Genomic DNA, 20,611 nt, shown 5'->3' with positions numbered 1-20,611 from the left:
GCTGGAGCTGGGGCAGAGATGGGGACTGGAGTCCCTGAGAAGGTCCACGGTGGGAGGGATTCAGACTTGGGAGGGGGTTTTCTCCCACCCCCAATCTGCCTCTGCCCCCTGCCCTGAGCTGCTTGGGGAGAATTGGTTGGGGGAATGAAGGAGCCAGTGCTGGGCAACCGACAGAGGGGGAAGGTCGAAACTGGAACACTGACAACTAGGAAGGGGTGGGAGGGAGGCTGCAGAGGGCGGGAGAGTGGCTGTCCAAGGGGAAGGGTGTTGGTAGAGAAAACAGGTCAGAGAGAAGGGGCAACAGGTGGGGAAATGGTGGGAAAAAGGGGAGAAGAGGGATGAGGGATGTTAGGTTGGGCAAAAATTAGAGCGAGGAGGAGGAGTAAAAATGGGGTGGGAAACGGACCCTGGAGATGTAACTAGGACTAGAGGGGAAAGAGAAAGGTACGGTGGGACTCAGGATCCTAGACAGGGAGGGGCCCAGGGTGCCGGTGGGGGAGAGGAAGGGGTGGCAAGTGATGACGCTGGAGGCCTGGCAGGCGGGAGGAATGGGAGGACCTGCCATATCTCCGCTCCCCTCCCTGACCTCATACTGGTCCTCCCCTTCTCCTCCCCCTGCTTGCCTCAGGAGCCCTCCTTCTCGCTGTCGCTGCTGAGATCGACGGTTGCGGTTTGGTGAGCCCCTGCTGCAGGGGACAACTGAGGGGGCCTCCAGGGAGCCCAGGGCTACCAAGGGGAGTCCACCCTATCCTACCCTGAGACCCCATCACCCCCTGCTCGGGGGTTGAGGACAGAGCAGGTGCAGAGGCGCTGTAGCTGCCCCGTCGCCCAGGTAAGGAACAGTACTCCTGGACGACCCAGATGGAAGGTCAGGGGGTGTCTATCCTACCCCCACCCCCAGGTAAAGGGCACAGTTCTCAGGGGTACCTCCCAGGGCAGGGGCTTTCTGTCAGGGGAAGTAGGACCAGGCACTGGGAACCAGAATCCCTGTGGAGGGTGTGTCTGAGAGGACAAGGTGGTGTGTTTGTTGGGCAGGGTGGGAATGCAAGGGTTTAGACCGGATGCAGGTACCTGAGAGGGTCTGGGGACAAGCCATGGGACACATTGGTCAGGTGGTGGCACCAGGATGGAGGCAGTTATCGGTACGTGGGCTGCTGGGTCCCTGAAAATGATGGGGTTGGGGACAAGACTGGTGACCACCTGAAGCTCAGGAGGAAAGTGCTGGTGGCTGTGAGCGGTGAGCCGGAGCTCCGGGAGGTGCCAGAGGGGGCTTCTGTGGGCGTCCACATGGGGACTCCCCAGGTGGCAGTGCATGGGTTGCAGCGCCTGGGAGGGAAGTCTGGAGGTTTGCGCCTTTAAGAAATGCTGAAATAGGGGCAAATCAGGGCACCCAGGTGTGGGGAGGGCACGGAGCCTGCAGAGAGGATCCTGAAACTTGTTTTTGGTTGAGAGCTCTGTACCCATGACTCATGGTTCAGCAGGGCTGGGACGGCTGAGAGATGCCCCCGGGACACGGGGGCTCCCTCCATCCTCCTGCCAGGCTCCCTTGCTTCTGTCTGTCTGAACTGCAACACCCCCCCTCCCCATATACGTGACACGCCCTGGGTGGGGCAGGCGGGCCCCTTATCTCGCCTGGAAAGAATTTAATGGCTTGGAAACAGCTGGAAGTGGAACTGAGGGGAACTACTGGGAAGCAACTCGGAAACACCGCAGCTGCTGGTCAGCCGCTTCCAGGTCCCGCCCCTGCTTCCCAGATCCCCCTGGCCCTGCCTCCAAATCCCTGGGGACTTAACACCTCAATTCCCCAAACTGCCTTCTGGTCTGTCGCTGTCGCCTGATCTTTTCTCGCTGGAGGTGTGGAAATCTTTTAATTTCTTCATTCACCTGGCACATTAGCTCCACAGGATAAGGGACATCTGGATCTCCCAATTGGCCCCTCCCTGGCACCCCTTCCCATGAGGCTCCCTCCCAGTACCTGGGACCCCCCCCCCGTAACCCCTCTCCTCTCACGTGACCACTCCCAGAATACTTATACCTTCAGCCCTCATTTCCAGATTTAGCTGGGGCGTGGCAAGAGGAGCGGAGGGAGGCATGGGGGTAGGGATAGAACCCCCATTTCTGGAACATCCTTCGTGGAAGCCAGCCCCTCTCCCCACCCCTTGGGACCTACAGTCCCTGATTAGGAAAGTGTCAAAGTTGGCCACAACACTGAATACCCGGGACACTGAGTCACAGCTTGGGAAGACACCCCCCTGCCAGCCCTCCAACTATGGGGAAGGTGCCAGGCGGGTAAGGCCACGCCACCCATCCACTGCAGAGAGGCACCCCGGACACAGCGGTGGGGGCGCAGTGAGCAGCGAGGGGGAGACACAAGAGATATCCGAATTCTTTGCTTGTCCAGTGCTGAAAGACCAGTGGAATTCTTCCACATGTTGCCTATAGGAGCTGGCTGGGGAGAGGGTCGTGGCGGGGCAGGGTGAGGGGGATGGAGGAGGAGGCTTTAGGGATGTGGTCTGTGGGGCCACGCCTCTCTTCTCACAGTGGCCTCACCAGCTTCCCAGAGAGGCTGCTGGGCTCCCTTCTCTCCTTCTGCAGGTAACTCCTCTCTACCTCCCCCACACTGGGGAGGAATGCAGGGTCCGCTTGCCTGGGGGAGGATTGGGAGGGGGGAGGAGTGGCAGGGGGAGGGAACTGGAAACTCCCAAAGGCCTCCAGGGACATGAAAAAGTATAGGGGCACCTTGTATCCATTTCCCACTTGGGAGAGGGCCTCCTGTTTGATTCTCCTCACTGCAACCAGGTTCTTTGACTGGCACAGCTGCCCCATCTGAGCCCATGAGAAATCAGCTTCTTTAGGCATCACCCAATGACTGGGTGTAGAGGAAAACATGAAAGGGAGGTTTTGTGTGTGTGCACATCTGTGAAAATGCAGGCTTATTCGGGTGTGTGTGTGTATGTGTACAAGTGGGTTCACATTTATATATGTGGATGAATCAAAAAAACAAAACTCTTCGCCTTGGAATGCCTTCCAACTCCTGGCAACCCCAGGTGTTACAAAGTAGAACTGCTCCATGTCTGTAATCTTTAAGGAAGCAGACTGTCAGGCCTTTCTTCTGTGGTACTGCTGGGTGGGTTTGAACCAACAACCTTTAGTCGTCAACCGCAAACCGCATTCACCACCCAGGTACCTTACGTGGATGAGTACACACATGTATATTCATATGTGTACATGTGTGCCTGTATTTGTGTATGCACAGGTCGCCACGGTTGATGTGGAGGTAATTTGCATTGCCGTAGACAGAGGATGACAGGATTTGAAGGTAGATCAGAGCCCACCTCTTAACGAAGGCTACAGCCCAAGCTGAGAGAAGGGATGAAGGTCACGGGAAAGGGCAGGTCACCTCATGCCAAGCCTCTCCGCCAGAGCCCAAGTTGGGCTGCCTCTCTGCGTGGAAACACTCTGTCCCTGATGCCCAGCTCCCTTCCATCTCTCACTGGCTGGTAGCCCTGGAAACTCCCTTTTCTCTGACTCAGAGGAGAAGAGTAGGTAGCCAGGAAATATTTGTGTGTGTGTGTGTGTGTGTGTTGGGGGGGGGTCACAGTCCCCTCCCTCCTCACCAAGCCTCCTCACCCTCCTCTCTCTCCAGCCTCTCTCATCTCACAGAGCTGGGCACCTTTAGTAGTTGTAGTTCATTTCTCATTGCTGCTCACATCTCTCCTCAACCCTTTGCCTAGACTGAATCCTGACCTGCCCCCCTCCACACTTCTTTGTCCACTGCAGCCCCCTCTCCTATCTCACCTGGGCATCCCACTGCCATCCCTCTCTAACTCTCATCTGTCTGTGCTTCCCAATCCTTGCCTAGTGAACTCCACAAATGAACACAACTGGATAACCAGCACCCAGATAAAAAAAATGCAGTGTTAAAGTGTTCTTAGAATCCGCTCCCCACCCCCCCGCCCCCCGCCGCCACCATGCCCCTTCTGTTCACTACCCCTCAAAAGTAATCACTCCTGACTTGGAACACTATCGATTAATGTTGTTTCTCCTTGAAGTTTATATAAATGGAATTATACAGCATGTACTCTGTTATGTCTGGCTGCCTTTGCTCAATCTCACATTAGCAAGATCCATCCATGTTCCTGCAGACAGTTGTAGTTCGTTCTCACTGCTGTGTTTTATCCCACTGTGTGAATAAACCACAATGTATATATACATTCTACCGGTGTGAGACGTTTGGGTGGTTTCCAGTTTGGGGCTATTATGAATAGTTCTCTTAAAAAAAAAAAAAAAAAACTTATGTTGGGTATATTCCTAGGAGGGGAATTGCCAGGTCATAGGGTTTGCGTATGTTCAGCTTTAATAAATTTACTAGATTTTGCCAAAGAGTTTTCCAAAGTGCTTGTACCATTCTGGCCCTGCCAGGTTCCCGCCCCTGGCCTCGTCTCTGGCTCCGCTTCTGTCCTGGCTACTGTTTCTAATGGACTTCCAGTCCCAGACACTGTCCGTGGTCCTAGCCCTGACCTTGGTCCTGTTCTTGGTTTCAGCCCTGATGCTGGTCCTGGGCTTAAATTGAATTTTTCGTTCATTCATATATTTAATAAATATTTATTGAGCACCTACTCTGTGCCAGATGCAAGGATACAATAGCCAAGAAAGAAACAGGTGCCATGCCTGCCACATGAGCCAGAGAGGCTAGTGGGCATGATTGAAGGTGGGCAAGAAAATAGTAAAATTATCCCACAAATAAATATACAATTACAAGTTGTTATAAATGCTACAAATGAGAATTACATGATGCTGTGATATCACCTGATGGAGGACCTTACCTGGCCAGGAAAGGCTTCCCTGAGGAAGTGTTGTGGAGCTGAGACCTGAAGAGTGAGAAGACCAAGTGAGAAAGAAGAGTGTTCCACATGGGGGGAACAGCATATATAAAGGTTTGAGATTGGGAAGGAACATAAAGAGTATAAGAGTAAATGGAGACACTGAGAGGTACGCAAGAATGAAGGACAACTACAATAAATGCTATAACGTATACAATTTTGCAACAACACTAATAACAAGGAAAACGTGTGAGTGGTTACATAGGTAGCTATGTATGTTATATAGATGTGGGAAGGCATATGAGAGTACACGCATGTACATAGACAGGTGTATTTGTGGGCATGTGTGTATACATGTTTGTGCTGCATATATATTCATATATACAATAAAGCACATGGGGGCACTGTTATGGATACCCCCTGGACATATCCAAACACCTTGTGAAATTGATTTACTGGGTTCGAAGGCTCAGGACCATAGTCTCATGAGACAACTAGGTCAATTGGCATAACTTGGTTCATAAAGATAATGTTCTACATCTTAGCTTGGTGAGTAGCATCTGGGGTCTTAAAAGCTTGCAAGTGGCCATCTGAGATACAACTGTTCGTCTCCTCCTGTCTGAAGCAAAGGGTAATGAATGAAACCAAAGACTCAAGGGAGAAATTAGTCTATAGAAATTAGTCTACATGAACTACAGCTTCTTCTAGCTTGAGACCAGAAGAACTAGATGGTGCCCAGATACTACTACTGACTTTTGGGACTGCAAACACAATAGAAGGCCCTGGTTAGGGTGGGAGAAAAATGTAGAACGAAACTCAAATTCATAGAAAATACCAGACTTACTGGGCTGATAGAGACTGGATGTCACACTACGACACCCTTATAACCTGGAACTGAAGCCACTCCTGGAAGTCACCTTTCATCCAAATAATAGATTGGCCTATAAAATAAACAATAACACCCATGAGGAATGTGCTCCTTTAAACAATCAACTGTACAAGACCGCATTTTCAACATTTACCCAAACACAAAGATGAGGAGGAAAAGAGGGGCAGGGAAACTGGAGGGATGGGGCAAGTGTGGTGGAAATGATGAGAATGCTGACATATTATGGGGACTGTAACCAATGTCATGGAACAATTTGTGTATGAATAGTTGAATGGGAATCTAATTTGCTGTGTAAACTTTCACCTAAAACACAATAATATATTAAAAAAAACTATGAGAAACTTAGAAGGCGGCCAGTGGGGTTGGAGTGGAGAGAGGGAGGGAAAGGTTACGAAAAATGATGTAGGAGAGGTCAGCAGGGGTCAGATGATGCAGGGCTGTCTGTCAGTGTCTAAGAATTTGGAAGGGAGACACTGGAGAGTTTTAAGGAGGAGAGGGACATTCTAGTGGCCTTTTGAAAAGATCAGTCTGAGTGCTGTGAGATGTAGGAGCCAAGAGTGGAAGCAGAGGGACCAGCTAGGAGGCGATTGCTTTTGTCAGGCATTATGTTCGCATTATGTGTATGAAATTCATCCATTTTGTTACATGTAGCAATAGGGTGTTCATTTTCATTGCAGTAGAGTATTCCATTGTACGAATACACTGCAATTTATTTATGCATTCTACTATTAATGGACACTTGAGTAGTTCCCGGTTTTTGGCTAGTATGAATAAATAAATGAATATTTTTGTACATGTCTTTTCAAGGGAGATATATGCATTCATTTCTTTTGAATATTTACCAAGGAGTGGAATTGCTGGGTTATAGGCTATATGCTTCAGTTCTTAGTTGTTGTTGTTAGGTGCCATTGAGTTGGTTCTAACTCATACCCACCCTATGTACAACAGAAAGAAACACTGCTCGGTCCTGTGCCATGCTCACAATTGTTATGCTTAAACCCATTGTTGCAGCCACTGTGTCAGTCCATCTCATTGAGAGCCTTCCTCTTTTTTGCTGACCCTCTACTTTAGCAAGCATGATGTCCTTCTCCAAAGACTGATCCCTCCTTACAACATGTCTAAAGCATGTGAGACGTAGTCTCGCCATCCTTGCTTCTAAGGAGCATTCTGGTTGTACTTCAGTAGATACCTCCAAACAGTGTTCTAAACGGTTGTGTGAAAGCATGCTCCTGCAGGGATGGAGAAGAATTGCAGTTGCTTCACTTTCTTGCCAATATAGGCAATGACAGTCCTTTTATTTTTAGCCATTCTGTTGGATGTTTATGGCATCTCATTGTGGGTTTAATTTGTATTTGCCTGATGACTAGTGATATAATATACCTTTTCATATCTTTATTGTCCCTTTGTTATTGTTGCTATTCTTGTTAGTTGCTATTGAGTCAACTCCAACTCTTGGCAACCCTATGCACAACAAAATGAAACATTGCCTGGTCCTGTGCCATCTCCATGATTTTGTTATGCTTGAGTCCATGGTTGTGGGCACTGTGTATTTTGAGTGCCTTCTAACCTAAGGGGCTCACCTTCCAACATCATATCAGACAATATTCTGTTGTGACTCATGGGCTAATTTTATGAACTATGTTGCCAGGCCTTTTTTCCTAGTCTGTCTTAGTCTGGAAGATCTACTGAAATCTGTCCATCATGGGTGACCGTAATGGCATTTGAAATACTGGGGGCATAGCTTCCAGCATCATAGCAACACATCAGCCACCACAGTACAACAAATTGACAGATGGGTGGTGGGTCGGCCCTTTAAGAAGATTCTTTTGTGAAGTGCCTGTTTAAGTCTTTAGCCAATTTAAAAAAATTGGATTGCTTTCCTTTTGTTTGTTGTTTGTTTTGTAGAAGTTTTTTTATTCTGGATTTTAATCCTTTGTCAGATATTTTCTCACATGTTTCACATAGTCCCCTCAGACTGTGGCTTTCCTTTTTATTCTCTTAATAGTGTCTTTTGATGAACATAAGTTATCAATTCTAATGAGCTCCAGTGTATGAATCCCTTTTTATGGCTAGGTTGTGTGTGTGTTCCATTTAAGAAAACTTTGCCTACTCCAAGGTCATACAGACTTTCCCCTATGTTTTCTTCTATAATGTATTGTTCTGAAAGTATTATTTGGCATTTCACATTTAGGTCCACAGTCCATCTCAAATTAATTTCTATATGTGGATATGAAGTAGACATCAATTCATTTATTTTCCACCCAGCATCATTTATTAAAACAACCATCCTTTCTCCAAACAACCATCCTTTCTCTACTCAGTTGCAGTGGTATCAAGTGACCATATATGTGTGGTCTTCTTCAGGACTTCAGTCTATTCCCTCTGTCTGTCTTTGTACCAGTTCTGCATGGTTTTATTTACTGTAGCTTTGTAAGTCTTGATAGCTGGTCATGGAAGAGGGTTTTTGTTTTGTCTCTTTTTTTTCTTGGTGGGGGTATTACAGGAGAGATATAAGCTCATATAATGTTCCTGGATGATGCAAAAGTTTTGCACTCAACTACTAACCAAATGGTTGGTGGTTCAAATTCACCTAGTGATGCTGCAGAAGGAAGGCCTGGCAATCTCCTTGCATAAGATTACAGTCGTTGAAAACCTCATAGAGTGCAATTCTACTCTGAAACTCGTGAGGTCACCCTAAGTCCAAGTTAATAGCAATTTGTATTTTTTATCAGCTCACATAAAGCTGATGGGAAGATCCTGTTGCAAGTGAGGTATTGGATAAGAGAAGCAGAGGATAATTTACATTTAAAATTTCTGAGACGGTAGTAGGTAGGAGCTGATGGAAGGACTGGACTTAGATACTCATCCGCTAATTCATTCCACATGAATTTGCTGGATGGCCTGGTGTGCCAGGCACGGGAATACAGCAGTACCGGGACAGATGGGGTCCGGGTTCTCACAGAGCACCTGCTCTAGTAGAGGGAGAAAGAAGCAAACAGGTGATTGAGGCAGCAGTGCCTGCCGTGAAGAACATCAGCAGGCTATTATGGTGAAGAGTGATGGAAGACTGCTTCCGATTATGGATCAACCTCAGAGCCGATGACTTGTGCGTCAAGATTTAAACAAGAAGGAGCCAGCCTTTGAGAGCTGAGGAGAGAGCATTTCAGACAGAAGGACTATCCAGTGCAAAGGCCCTTAGGCTACTGTAAGCGTGTAGTGTTTGTGGGACAAATAAAAAACCAGTGCAGCTAGATAGAGCACAGTGAAAAGGCAGGAATCAGAGGGTGACACAAATGGTTAAGTGCTCGGTTACTGGCTACAAAGTGGGCTGTTCGAACCCACTCAGAGGCGCCTCCGAAGACAGGTATGACTATCTGCTTCTGAAAGGCCAGAGCCTTGAAAACCCTATGGAGCAGTTCTACTTTGTACACATGGGGTTATCCTGAGTTGGCATCGACTCCAGGGCAACTAACAACCACAGGACAAAATGACATCAGAGAGAAGGAAAGACCAGATCTGCACAGGGAGCTATCCCTTATAGTCGGGCTGAATGTGGATTTTTTATACATGTGAGTGGGGTGGGTTACTTGTTGTGGGTATGTGGGACTGTGGGTATGTGTGTGGGGTGGGGGGTTCCATCTTGCCTCTTTGCCAAGCTGCTCTCACACTTGCCTTTTCTCCCTGTAGCCTCCTGAGTGATGCCAGCCCAATGTCCCCTGACCACCAGCCTGGCCTTCCTGGTGCTGCTGGGCACAGCCAGAGCAGGCCCCTTCTCTCCAAGGTCAAATGTGACACTTCCAGCCCCACGGCCCCCACCCCAGCCAGGGGGCCGCACAGCTGTGGCAGGAAGAGGAAACCCTTCCTCTCAGCTTTATGAGCACACAGTAGAGGGAGGGGAGAAGCAGGTGGTATTCACCCACCGAATTAACCTGCCCCCTTCAGCTGGCTGTGGCTGTCCCCCGGGTACTGAGCCCCCAGCCCCTGCTTCAGAGGTGCAGGCCCTGAGAATCCGGCTGGAGATCCTGGAGGAGTTGGTGAAGGGACTCAAGGAACAGTGCACAGGGGGATGTTGTTCCACAGCTGCCCAGGCTGGTACAGGTGAGCAGGTGATCACAGGAGGGGCACAGACGGAAGGAAGATGGAGAGGCAGGCCAGGGTGGGCTGGGCATTGCTAGCCCATAGGGGCCTTGGTATAAAATAGAAAAAGGTGCCCCTTCCTTGCCCTAGGGTGGGCATGCACCCCTACCTGAGGTCTGTGCCTGGGCACAAAGTTGGTGAGTCCAGTGGGGCTAGATGTGAGCCCCTCTCCCCAAGTATATGCTAGGAACCTTGGAGGTCACACATATGGAACAAGAAGCAGCTTAGAGCTAAAATGGCCTTATGAAATGAAGCTGGCCCTGCTGAACTCCCCCGCCCCCCGGAGGGTCCCCCCTCCCCAAAGACTGAAGCCCTTCCCGCCCTCCTGCTCCAGGCCAAACAGACGTTCGCAGCCTCTGCAGTCTCCATGGCGTGTTTGACCTGAGCCGTTGCGCCTGTTCCTGCGAACCAGGCTGGGGTGGGCCCACCTGCTCGGACCCCGCGGACGCCACGGTGCCCCCCTCCTCCTCGTCGTCGCCCGCAGCCTTAGAGTCCTGTCCTGACGACTGCAACGATCAGGGTCGCTGTGTCCGCGGCCGTTGCGTGTGCTTCCCCGGCTACACTGGCCCCAGCTGCGGCTGGCCCTCCTGTCCCGGGGACTGCCAAGGCCACGGGCGCTGCGTGAAAGGCGTGTGCGTGTGCCGCCTCGGCTTCTCAGGCGACGACTGCAGCCAGCGCACCTGCCCTCGAGGCTGCAGCCAGCGGGGCCGCTGTGAAGACGGGCGCTGCGTGTGCGACGCGGGCTACACTGGCGAAGACTGCGGGGTGAAGAGCTGCCCTCGCGGTTGCAGCCAGAGGGGACGCTGTGAAAACGGACGCTGTGTGTGTGACCCCGGCTACACGGGTGAGGACTGCGGGGTGAAGAGCTGCCCTCGCGGTTGCAGCCAGAGGGGACGCTGTGAAAACGGACGCTGTGTGTGTGACCCCGGCTACACCGGCGAGGACTGCAGCACGCGCAGCTGCACCTGGGACTGTGGCGAGGGCGGGCGCTGCGTGGACGGCCGCTGTGTGTGCTGGCCTGGGTACGCGGGCGAGGACTGCAGCACGCGGACCTGCCCGCGCAACTGCCGGGGCCGCGGGCGCTGCGAGGACGGCGAGTGCATCTGCGACGCGGGCTACAGCGGGGACGATTGCGGCGTGCGCAGCTGCCCCGGGGACTGCAGCCAAAGAGGCCACTGCGAGGACGGCCGCTGCGTGTGCTGGCCCGGCTACACTGGGCCTGACTGCGGCGGGCGCGCTTGCCCGCGCGATTGTCGGGGTCGCGGGCGCTGCGAGAACGGCGTGTGCGTGTGCAACGCGGGCTACAGCGGCGACGACTGCGGCGTGCGGAGCTGCCCCGGGGACTGTCGAGGCCGTGGCCGGTGCGAGAGCGGCCGCTGCGTGTGCTGGCCCGGGTACACTGGCCGGGACTGCGGCACGCGCACCTGCCCCGGTGACTGTCGTGGGCGCGGGCGCTGCGTGGATGGCCGCTGCATGTGCAACCCGGGCTTCACCGGCGAGGACTGCGGTAGCCGTCGGTGCCCCGCGGACTGCCGCGGGCGCGGCCGCTGCGAGGATGGCGTGTGTGCGTGCAACGTGGGCTACGAGGGCGAGGACTGCGGAGCGCTCAGCTGCCCCGGGGGCTGCCGAGGCCACGGCCAGTGCCTGGACGGGCGCTGCGTGTGCGACGATGGCTACGAGGGCGAGGACTGCGGCGTGAGGCGGTGCCCGCGCGACTGCAGCCAGCGAGGCGTGTGCCAGGACGGCGTGTGCACCTGTTGGGAGGGCTTCAGGGGCGAGGACTGCGGCCTCCGAACCTGCCCCGCCAACTGCCATCGGCGCGGCCGCTGTGAAGATGGGCACTGCGTGTGTGACGCAGGGTACACTGGCCCCACCTGTGCCACCCGCACCTGCCCCGCCGACTGCCGGGGCCGCGGGCGCTGTGTGCAGGGAGTGTGCCTCTGTCACGCAGGCTACAGCGGCGAGGACTGTGGGCAGGAAGAGCCCCCTTCCAGCGCCTGTCCCGGGGGCTGCGGGCCACGGGCGCTGTGCCGCGCAGGCCAGTGTGTGTGTGTGGAAGGCTTCCGCGGGCCCGACTGCGCCATCCAGACGTGCCCCGGGGATTGCCGCGGCCGGGGAGAGTGCCAGGAGGGCAGATGCGTTTGCCAAGATGGCTACGCAGGCGAGGACTGTGGGGAAGGTGAGCAGGCAGCCTTCTCCAATATGCTCCCTACCGTAGGGGACTGGGCTTCTGGGAACAGGAGTTGGTGGGAAGGCCCAGCCTGGGGCTAGGGTCCCATGGACCTAGAGGAAGAGTTCAGGAGGTCATATATTCGGACTGGGGAGGGTGGGGGATGGAGACAGTCAGAGGAACCATCATGACCAGGGGCAGCAAAACCATGGGGCATGCCAGCAGGCTGGACCAGCCTTCAGATCCTAGGTGAGGAGGTCCCAGCCCCTTCAGTTGCCTTAAGCCAGACTCTGTGTTTCCGGGTGAAGAATCCCAGGCCCTGCTGTGCCAGGGTTGGAATGAACCACTGCCCCTACTCAGGCCTCTGCCCACTTTCCCCCACCCAGAGAGGAGGGAGTAGGAGCCCTGATGGGCCTCTTGATGTTGCTCTGGGAAGGGAGGGCTGTGATGATGCGGTAGAGGGTGGCTACTTTTGGCTAACCAGCGTCTACCTCTTCTTCTGGGCAGAGGTGCCAGCCATCGAGGGCATGAGGATGCACCTCCTGGAGGAAACGACGGTTCGAACAGAGTGGACCCGGGCTGCCGGCCCTGTGGATGCCTATGAAATTCAGTTCATCCCCACGGTGAGTGGGACACCCAACTCCAGGAGGGGGCTGAGTGGGAGGACCTGTGGGAGGTGTGGGGCTCACCCAGTGTAGGACATTGCAGGTAATCGGTCCTTGAGTCCAGACGGCTGGGTTCCAGAAGGTGCTGTAAAAGCCTGCTCATCCTGCCCTACCCTGGGCCCAGAAAGCCTCTGCAGTGTCTCAGGCAGGCCCTGGCCCGCTGGTCTCTTCATCCCTTTCTCCTAAGACTATCCTTTGAATCCTTCACCTACCTGGGTTTCCTCCTCTAGTGCCTCCTGCTTTTTGCATGTGCCTCCCAAAATGTGGGGACAGAAAGCTGCTCAGCCTGTCACCTGGATAACTCTGAATACAACGGCCCTTTTCTCAGAGTTGGTGTATATTGACTTGTGGTCACACAAATTGTCAGCTATTTTGTTCTTGCTTTTTTGAAAGTAACTTTGTATTATAAAAGCTGTATAGACTTATTGTAGAAATTTTTAGAAAATATATATAAGCTAGGATAGAAGAAAGAAGGAAGGAAAGAAGACAACATTCAACTACATGCACTTTTTTACTTAAGCCTAAATATAGGCCTTTGCACTTAGCTCTGTTAAATGTTATCTTTTTTTGTTTGGGCCAGACTGTCTTACTGTTGCAATAAGTTTGAGTCTGTGAGCTAGATCGCCGCCTCCATGCCATCAGTGCCTTGCAAAAGCATCCTTTCTTTGTTTCCCTCCAAATTGCTCTGAAAACATTTTGGGGGCACCCTAACAGCAAAGCCTGTGGCCTGTCATTGGGAATGTCTCATTACTGGGCTTTCGGATCTGGCTGTTCTCCTGGCTCCAAACATCTGACATTTCTACCATTCAACTCATGTTTTCCAGAAAAACCCACAAGGGCTGGGGGGATGGGCCACATCACCTTCATCTCTAGATGAGGACTGTGGAAAAGTAAATAACTCCCTGGGCCCAGAGCCTGAGAAGGGACAGCCCAGAAATGCTGGCTGAAGTCCCTACTCCCCCTCTGCTTGGTCGTCCTAAATCTTTTCATTATACCCCCAGGCTGGACCTCTAGCACATTTGCTGTCTCCTCAGTCTTCTGGCAAAGGTAGAAATCCTTACCTTTGTGGCACAACCAAGATAACTTGACTTTTTTCTTCTGTTTAAAAATCAGTGTATTTTTTGGTTATAAAAATAATTTAATCACAAGACAAGAATTTGGCAACCACAGATAAGAAAAACAAATAATTCTTGACTGCTTCACACTCTGACAATCAGTGTTAACATTTTAAAGTGTTTCTCCCACTCTCTTCTTCTGTGCGTATATTATTTACGTAGTTGCAGGGAAAGAAGAATTAAACACTTGCGATAGGAGGAGCTTGTAGGCCAGCGCTGTCTGTTGCTCTGAGTAAATACAGATCCATCATTGGGTTTTCTCAAGTGGTCACCTTCCCAGGCCAGAGCCCCAGGCTTCCCCCCATGGCAGGGTAAAGGAGCACTGAGCTGGCCTGTGCTGTCAGGTACCTGCTCTGCTCTGGGTATGGGCCTCTGTCACATTCCGGGTCCTCTCTGAGCATGGGTATGGAAGACACTTTTGTAAATTTGGTCCCTGGACACCTGTCTCGGACTCCACATTAGCCTACACTATCTATGGCTGGCCCCCTGGAATAGTGCCTTTTGCCTTGGCTAGCGCTCCCTTGTGCATTTCTGTTGGCATGGAGTATATTCAGCAGCTGGCTCTCCCCTGGCCACTGCCATCTTCCTAGAAGCCTTGTTCTACCTCACCTAACCCCGTTTGCAGAATCCCTTCTCTCTCAAAGCCCAAACTCTACTATTCCTGGTGAGGGACGAATCTAATTATTGGGATTATTTTCAGAATAAAGAAGAGGAATGTTCCTTCTCTCTCTGCATATGGGGCGTTGTTGCTCTGACTCAGTGGTTCTCAAAGGATATTCCCTGGACCTGTGGCATCAGTACCACCTTGGGAGTTTGTTAGAAATGCAAATTCTCAGGCTCCACCCCCAGATCAACTGAACTAGAAGCTCCAGGGGTAGAGTCCAGTAACGTGTGTTGTAACAAGCCCTTAGGGTGATTCGGATACCCCTCGAGTCTGAGAGCCACTCCCTTAAGGAATGTTGCTCTTTTGCAAAAGTTTGGCTCCTCTGTGGATGTGAGAGAAAATGTGGGAAAACTGAAGGAGGTGAGCCCCTGAACCAGGAGGAGGTTTGGGTATTCCCCATCTGGGTGTATTTGGCAGCCTGGAAACCAGGGGTATACCAGGTTTTCCCTGGGAACCAAGACCTTGCAGCCTCAGAAGAGTTTTTGTTTGGGTCTGGTCTGAAAAGGGAGAAGAGGATGAGGTAAGCTCCAGGGACCAGCCAAGGTGGAGTCCTCCATCTGGGGCCATGAGGTTGATACTGAGAATAGGGTTAGAAATTTGCCAGGAACAATAGGTGAAGCAGCCCAGCTTTACCTAGGGACAGAGCCAGCTGCCAGCATCTGGCTAGAGAAGCCTCCCTCAGACCAGTCAGATGGTGCTGGAAGACAGGAGTTAGGCTGATAATAGGACTTTCAGGGCCTGTCCCCAAGTGGATCTCAGGAGGGACCAAGAAGTAATCAAAGGGTTCTTGTAGGTTGGTTGGAAGAAAGAAGGAGAACTCTGGGGATTGTCTTATCTCCCTCAAAGGACGGGGTGTGTGTGTGTATGTGTATGTATCATGGGAGTAAGGAGAAAGGTTGAGGGAGAGAGAGAGCGAGAACAAGCAAGTAACTTGGAGTATCCTTCTGGAAAAGATGAAGATTTCATGGGTCTTGAGCTGAGGTCAACCAAAGGCTTCCCTAGGCTGGGGTGCCCTAGGGCAGGGAACATAGGAGAGATGGGGGTACTGTGTTCCCAAGAAACCTTTTCATCCAGGAAAACTCCGGCAATGCTTTATTTCATCCTCAACTCAGAAATCTCTACGTGGCCTTCTCATTTGGTTTTATACTTTGGTATTTACTGTGTTGATTTCCCCTCAATTCTCTTGGTTTAGCAGTGCCTTTTTTGAAATTTCCAATCCTACTTGGCGGAATGGAGGTGTCCCCATCACAGCCAACATAGCTAAGCAGAACAGAGCGTCCTTAGCAGCTCTCTGAGCCGGGCAGCCGAGCAAAGTGTGGAATGCTAACAAATGTCCAGTTCTTCCTACGTCTCCAGTGGCTGGCACTCCAGGAGACCTTGCCTGAAGCAGGAATTCTGAAGATTTCCTGTCAGGTCACCACTCATCATCACAACACCTTACATGTTCACTTGGAGGAGGGTCATTCTTTCACAGGTGTTTACTCTACATAGAGATTTGTGTAGTCGTTCTGTGCTGTCAAGTCAACTGTGACTCATAGCGACCTTATCTGACAGAATAGAACGGTCCTACAGGGTTTCCTAGGTGGTAATCTTTATGAGAAGGAGCCCTACTGACGCAATGGTTAAATACTGGCTGCCAGCCTAAAGGTTGGCAATTTGAATCTACCAGCCGCTCAGTGGGGGAAAGACGTGGCAATCTGCTTTTGTAAAGATTACAGCCTTGTAAACCCTATGGGGGCAGTTCTACACTGTCCTATAGGGTCACTATGAGTCAGAATCAACTTGATGGCACACAACAATAACAAAATCTTTGAGAGAGAGAGAGAGCTCTCCTCAGGTCAGGTCTTTTCTTCTGCAGAGAGCCTGGTGGGTCCATTTAGTTAGCAGCCAAGCACTTAACCATTTCACCACCAGGGCTCCTTAGAGACTTGTGTAACCCATTGCTGTTGAGTCGATTGTGGGTCTAATAAAACACAAGATGTGGCCATACATTCAGCTGCTAGAATATGAGCTACCTAAGGACAGGGAGCTGTCCTTTTTTTTTAGGCATTTTTGTGTGGTAAATATACATATAACAAACCATTTGCCATTTCAAAAGGGACCATTTCTTTTATGTTTGTGTATCCAGTTCCCACCACAATGCCAAGTACAAAATCAGCAATGGGGAAATGTATTTGTGGAACTTTGAGCAGGTGGCTGGGCCTTGCCTTTGAGGAGCCTACAACGCAGATGAAGAAACAAGAAAAATCCCTAAGGGGAAAGGTTGTAATCTTGGTCACACCCAAGCCATACAGCCAGCAGCAGGCATCTGCAGGGAAGCTCAGGCTGGGGCAAACACTTGAAGGAAGAAGTGAGACTTGAGGGCACAAGCATGATCTACTTGGTCTGTTATGACAGGAACGGGCTGAGGGAAAGCTTACTCATGCACAGGTAGTCAGGGGTGCCAGGGGAAAGCCAGAGGGACAGTCTCACGTGTGTTGGGTGGAATTCTGGCAGAGGGCCGATGAACTGGCTAAAAACGGAGTGAGGGGGAACTCTGAGGTCATGTTGTTGTTGTTGTTGTTAGCTGTCATTGAGTCAATTCTGACTCATGGCAACACCATGTGTTACAAAGTAGAATTGCTCCATAGGGTTTTCTTGGTTGTAATCCTAACAGAAACAGATCGCCAGGCCTTTTCTTCCATGGTGCTACTGGGTGGGTTAGTAGTCGAGTACAAAACATTCATGCCACCTATGGACCTTAAGGTCACATCCACAAAAAAACCAAACCCATTGCCTTCAAGTCAATTCTGACTCATAGCGACATTATGTGACAGAGTAGAGCTGCCCTGTAGTGTTTCCAAGGAGCAGAGCGGCTGGAGGATTCGAACTGTCGACTTTTTGGTCAGCAGCCTTATCTCTTAACCACTGTGCCACTAGGGCTCCAAAGTCACATTGCCTGGGTTTAAATCCCTACCTTGGTGATGGTGATCTTGGGCAAGGTATTTATCCTTCTGTGCCTCAGTTTCCTCAACTGTAAAATGGGAATAATAGGGCCTACCTCATAGGTTGTTTGGATTAAGTGAGTTTGTACATGTAAATTGCCTAGAACAGTACCTGGCATAGAGTAAGCACTCTAGACATTTTTGCTGTCACCAGCTGTGCTCCCCAGCTTGCACAGGGCCAAGTTCTACACAGTCCCATGCTGACTCTACTTGGAAGTAAAGAAAGAAGAGATAAGGGGGATTGAGCAGCAGGGGCAAGAGTGCCAACCCCTGATCTGCCTGGGGCTCTCTCTCTTGCAGACAGAAGGTTCGAGTCCTCCGTTTACAGCACGGGTGCCGAGCTCTGCCTCAGCCTATGACCAGGGAGGACTGGCCCCGGGCCAGGAGTACCAGGTCACTGTCCGTGCCCTTCGAGGGACCAGCTGGGGCCCTCCTGCCTCCAAGACTATTACCACCAGTGAGAGCTGAGGCTGTGGGGCAGGGTCTTGGGGGTGGACCTGGAATTGAGAGGGCAGCGGGGAGGGCCTGGGTGGGGAAAAACTCTTAGAAGGGAAGCTGGTGACTGCAGAGTCAGAGCCCCACCTGAGCCTTCCTCTCTCCAACCTGGCTAGTGATCGATGGCCCCCAGGATCTCCGCGTGGTGGCTGTGACGCCAACAACATTGGAGCTCAGCTGGCTGCGCCCCCTGGCTGAGGTGGACCGATTCGTGGTGTCCTACGTCAGTGCTGGCAACCAGAGGGTGCGGCTGGAAGTGCCCCCTCAGGCAGATGGGACAGTGCTGACAGACCTGATGCCAGGCGTGGAATACGTCGTGACTGTCACCGCAGAGCGGGGCCGGGCAGTCAGCTATCCGACTTCTGTCAGGGCCAACACAGGTATGGCTGGCCAGAGGATAGGGAAGGACCCCAATGTCAGAGGGCAGGACCCCCCTCTTTGGGAGCCCAGGTCTAGGGCCCACAGGCCCCTATGTATGGGCTTTGTGGGGTGTGTGGCAGTTCCAAAGCACCTGCTGAGAGCCTGGTTCGGTACAGAGGGCACTGGGGAGGCAGAGTGCCCAGGTGCTTGGAATCCTATAGGAAGGCTGCAAGTTAGACTATGGGAAGAATTGCCCCATAGCAAGAAGCAGTCAACAGGAGCCGGCACCCAGTTGAGATGGAGTCTCACCCACTCAGATGGGGGAGGTTCTTAGCGAAACTTAAGTACAGGGGCAGGGCTTGCGCTGACAGTCAGTGGTCAGATCTCCTAAGGACTGAAATTGGGCAGGTCCAAGAGCAGCAGTCCTGTTACGTTTAGGTTTTAATGCACGTAGTTGAGTCTCATAGCAGTCATTTTCCACTAACCCTCAAGGTTTCTTAACAGATGCCCGGATCTTTCTCTTCTTTCGCCGAGACAGGGGGACCCCCACCTCGCTGTGGCTCGCATCCTCTCCCCTACTCCCCTTTCTCTCCTTCAGACCCAGGGCTCCATCCGCTGGCACCTCTCTTCTTTCTAGGGCACCAGCAGTGGCGGGCTTGGGGGTTGGTGGGGTCCCGGGACATTTACTCCTTCCTCTTGGTTTTCTTTGCAGGTGGGGCTGGGGCAGAGGGAAGAGGCCTTTGGCTCCAGTGGGAGGGATGGAGAGAGGAGGGACTGCCGTGGGCAGGAAGACCGGGAGCTGCCACTGACCTACTCTCTTCCCTCCCCCTTTTTCCGATCCCCTGGCAGCACCAGGCCACTACGATTACTCGGAGGTGCGCCCCCCAGCCCCGCCCCCCAAGCCCCGCCCCCGGCCGACCCCGCGCCCCCCGCGCCCCCCGCGGCCTGCCAAGGAGGAGAGGGAGGAGTCCCGGCCCGGGCTGAGCCTGTCCCAGCCCCCGCGGCGGGCGTGGGGCAACCTGTCCGCCGAGCTGGGCCGCTACGGCGGCACGGTGGAGGACGTGGAGCGCCACCTTCGGGCGCACGGCTACCCGCTGCGAGCCAACCAGACCTACCCGTCGGTGGCGCGCTACGTCTACAACTACTTGCAGCGGCACCTGGCGGCCGCCGCCCCTGCCGGCTCCCCGGCAGCCCAGCCCCACCGCCCCCACCCCACCGCCAGCCCCGACCCCGGCACCTGGAAGCGGGACTCCAACCGGAGCATCTATGGCCCCTCGCCCGAAGGAGTCGACCGGGCGGCTGCGCCCCGTCACCCTAAGCCCGAGGTGCTGGGCACTTCCGCCGACGGCGCGCTTCTAGTGTCTCTCGACGGTCTTCGCGGCCAGTTCGAGCGCGTGGTGATGCGCTGGCGGCCCCAGCCCCCTGCGGAGGGCCCTGGCGGGGAGTTGACTGTGCCGGGCAGCACGCGCGCTGTCAGCCTCCCCGACCTCAGGCCGGGCACCACCTACCACGTGGAGGTCCACGGGGTGCGGGCGGGGCAGACTTCCAAGTCCTACGCCTTCATCACCACCACAGGTAGTGTGGGCTGGGGCCCCGCGACCACCCATCCCCCGCCCGGCCTCACCTGCCATAGAAGTCCTCATCTTTGAGTGTCGCCCACTGCCCCGCTGCTCAAAGTGCCACCCTCCACCACACCCTTTTGCCTTCAGCTCCTACCTGGCTCAGGCTCCAGAGGACCCCAAAACAACGCACGCTTTCCTGTGTCCCTAGAAGCCATCCCCCAACCCCCACCCCAGTCCTTACATCGTCCTGTGAATACCCAAGGCCAAGGAGACCCAGTCACTGGGGCTTCCTGATGCTCACTAGATTTCCCAGGGCCCTTCTGCCAGGATTGCTGTTGTAGGCAGAAGCTCATTTAAGGCTGGGGGCCCCGGGGTGGAGGGTGCTGCAAAGATTCCCTGGAGCAGTTTGGGTGAGTTGGGGTGTGAAACCAGTGGTTCCCCACTTTGACTAATGGTGGTGAGAGTGGTTGAAGACGGTGGTTAGTGGTTAGCATTTTCCACAATTTGGCCTTAACCTCAAAGGGACTGTGGGAACTGCTTGGGGGGGTGGCCTTGAAACCACCAGGCAGCCTGTGTATGGGTGGGGGGGGGTGATGAAACCACTGCTTCTTTCCAGACTTCCTGGCTCACTTCAGTGGCATCTCTCCCACAGGAATGATCTTGGCCTGGGCTGGGGAGGGTGAGCTGCTCTGTGGCTGTGTGGGGAGGGTTGTGGGCCTCTTCTTCCCCATAGGGCCCAGATGCCAC

The 20,611-nt window shown here is 53.0% G+C and overlaps 1 protein-coding gene across 10 annotated transcripts in view; it reads left to right on the top strand.

Moving 5' to 3' along the window:
• TNXB (tenascin XB) overlaps positions 1-20,611 on the top strand; it is a 70,742-nt gene that overhangs the window by 3,406 nt on the left and 46,725 nt on the right. For 8 of the 10 annotated variants that reach the window (XM_049889310.1, XM_049889328.1, XM_049889291.1 and 5 more), the window contains exons 2-8: positions 629-832; positions 9,400-9,810; positions 10,184-12,028; positions 12,527-12,642; positions 17,748-17,904; positions 18,059-18,322; positions 19,152-19,877. In XM_049889310.1, coding sequence (XP_049745267.1) covers positions 9,411-9,810; positions 10,184-12,028; positions 12,527-12,642; positions 17,748-17,904; positions 18,059-18,322; positions 19,152-19,877 — 3,508 coding nt within the window. In that variant the 5' untranslated portion in view covers positions 629-832; positions 9,400-9,410. The remainder of the gene's footprint in view (positions 1-628; positions 833-9,399; positions 9,811-10,183; positions 12,029-12,526; positions 12,643-17,747; positions 17,905-18,058; positions 18,323-19,151; positions 19,878-20,611) is intronic. The other 2 variants (XM_049889281.1, XM_049889345.1) reach the window with 1 other exon arrangement.

The sequence above is a fragment of the Elephas maximus genome, chromosome 1 (genome assembly GCF_024166365.1).
Source record: "Elephas maximus indicus isolate mEleMax1 chromosome 1, mEleMax1 primary haplotype, whole genome shotgun sequence".
NCBI classification, from domain to species: Eukaryota; Metazoa; Chordata; class Mammalia; order Proboscidea; family Elephantidae; genus Elephas; species Elephas maximus.
The sequence above is the reverse complement of the archived record's forward strand: the minus strand, read 5'-3'. Positions and strand labels throughout refer to the sequence as shown.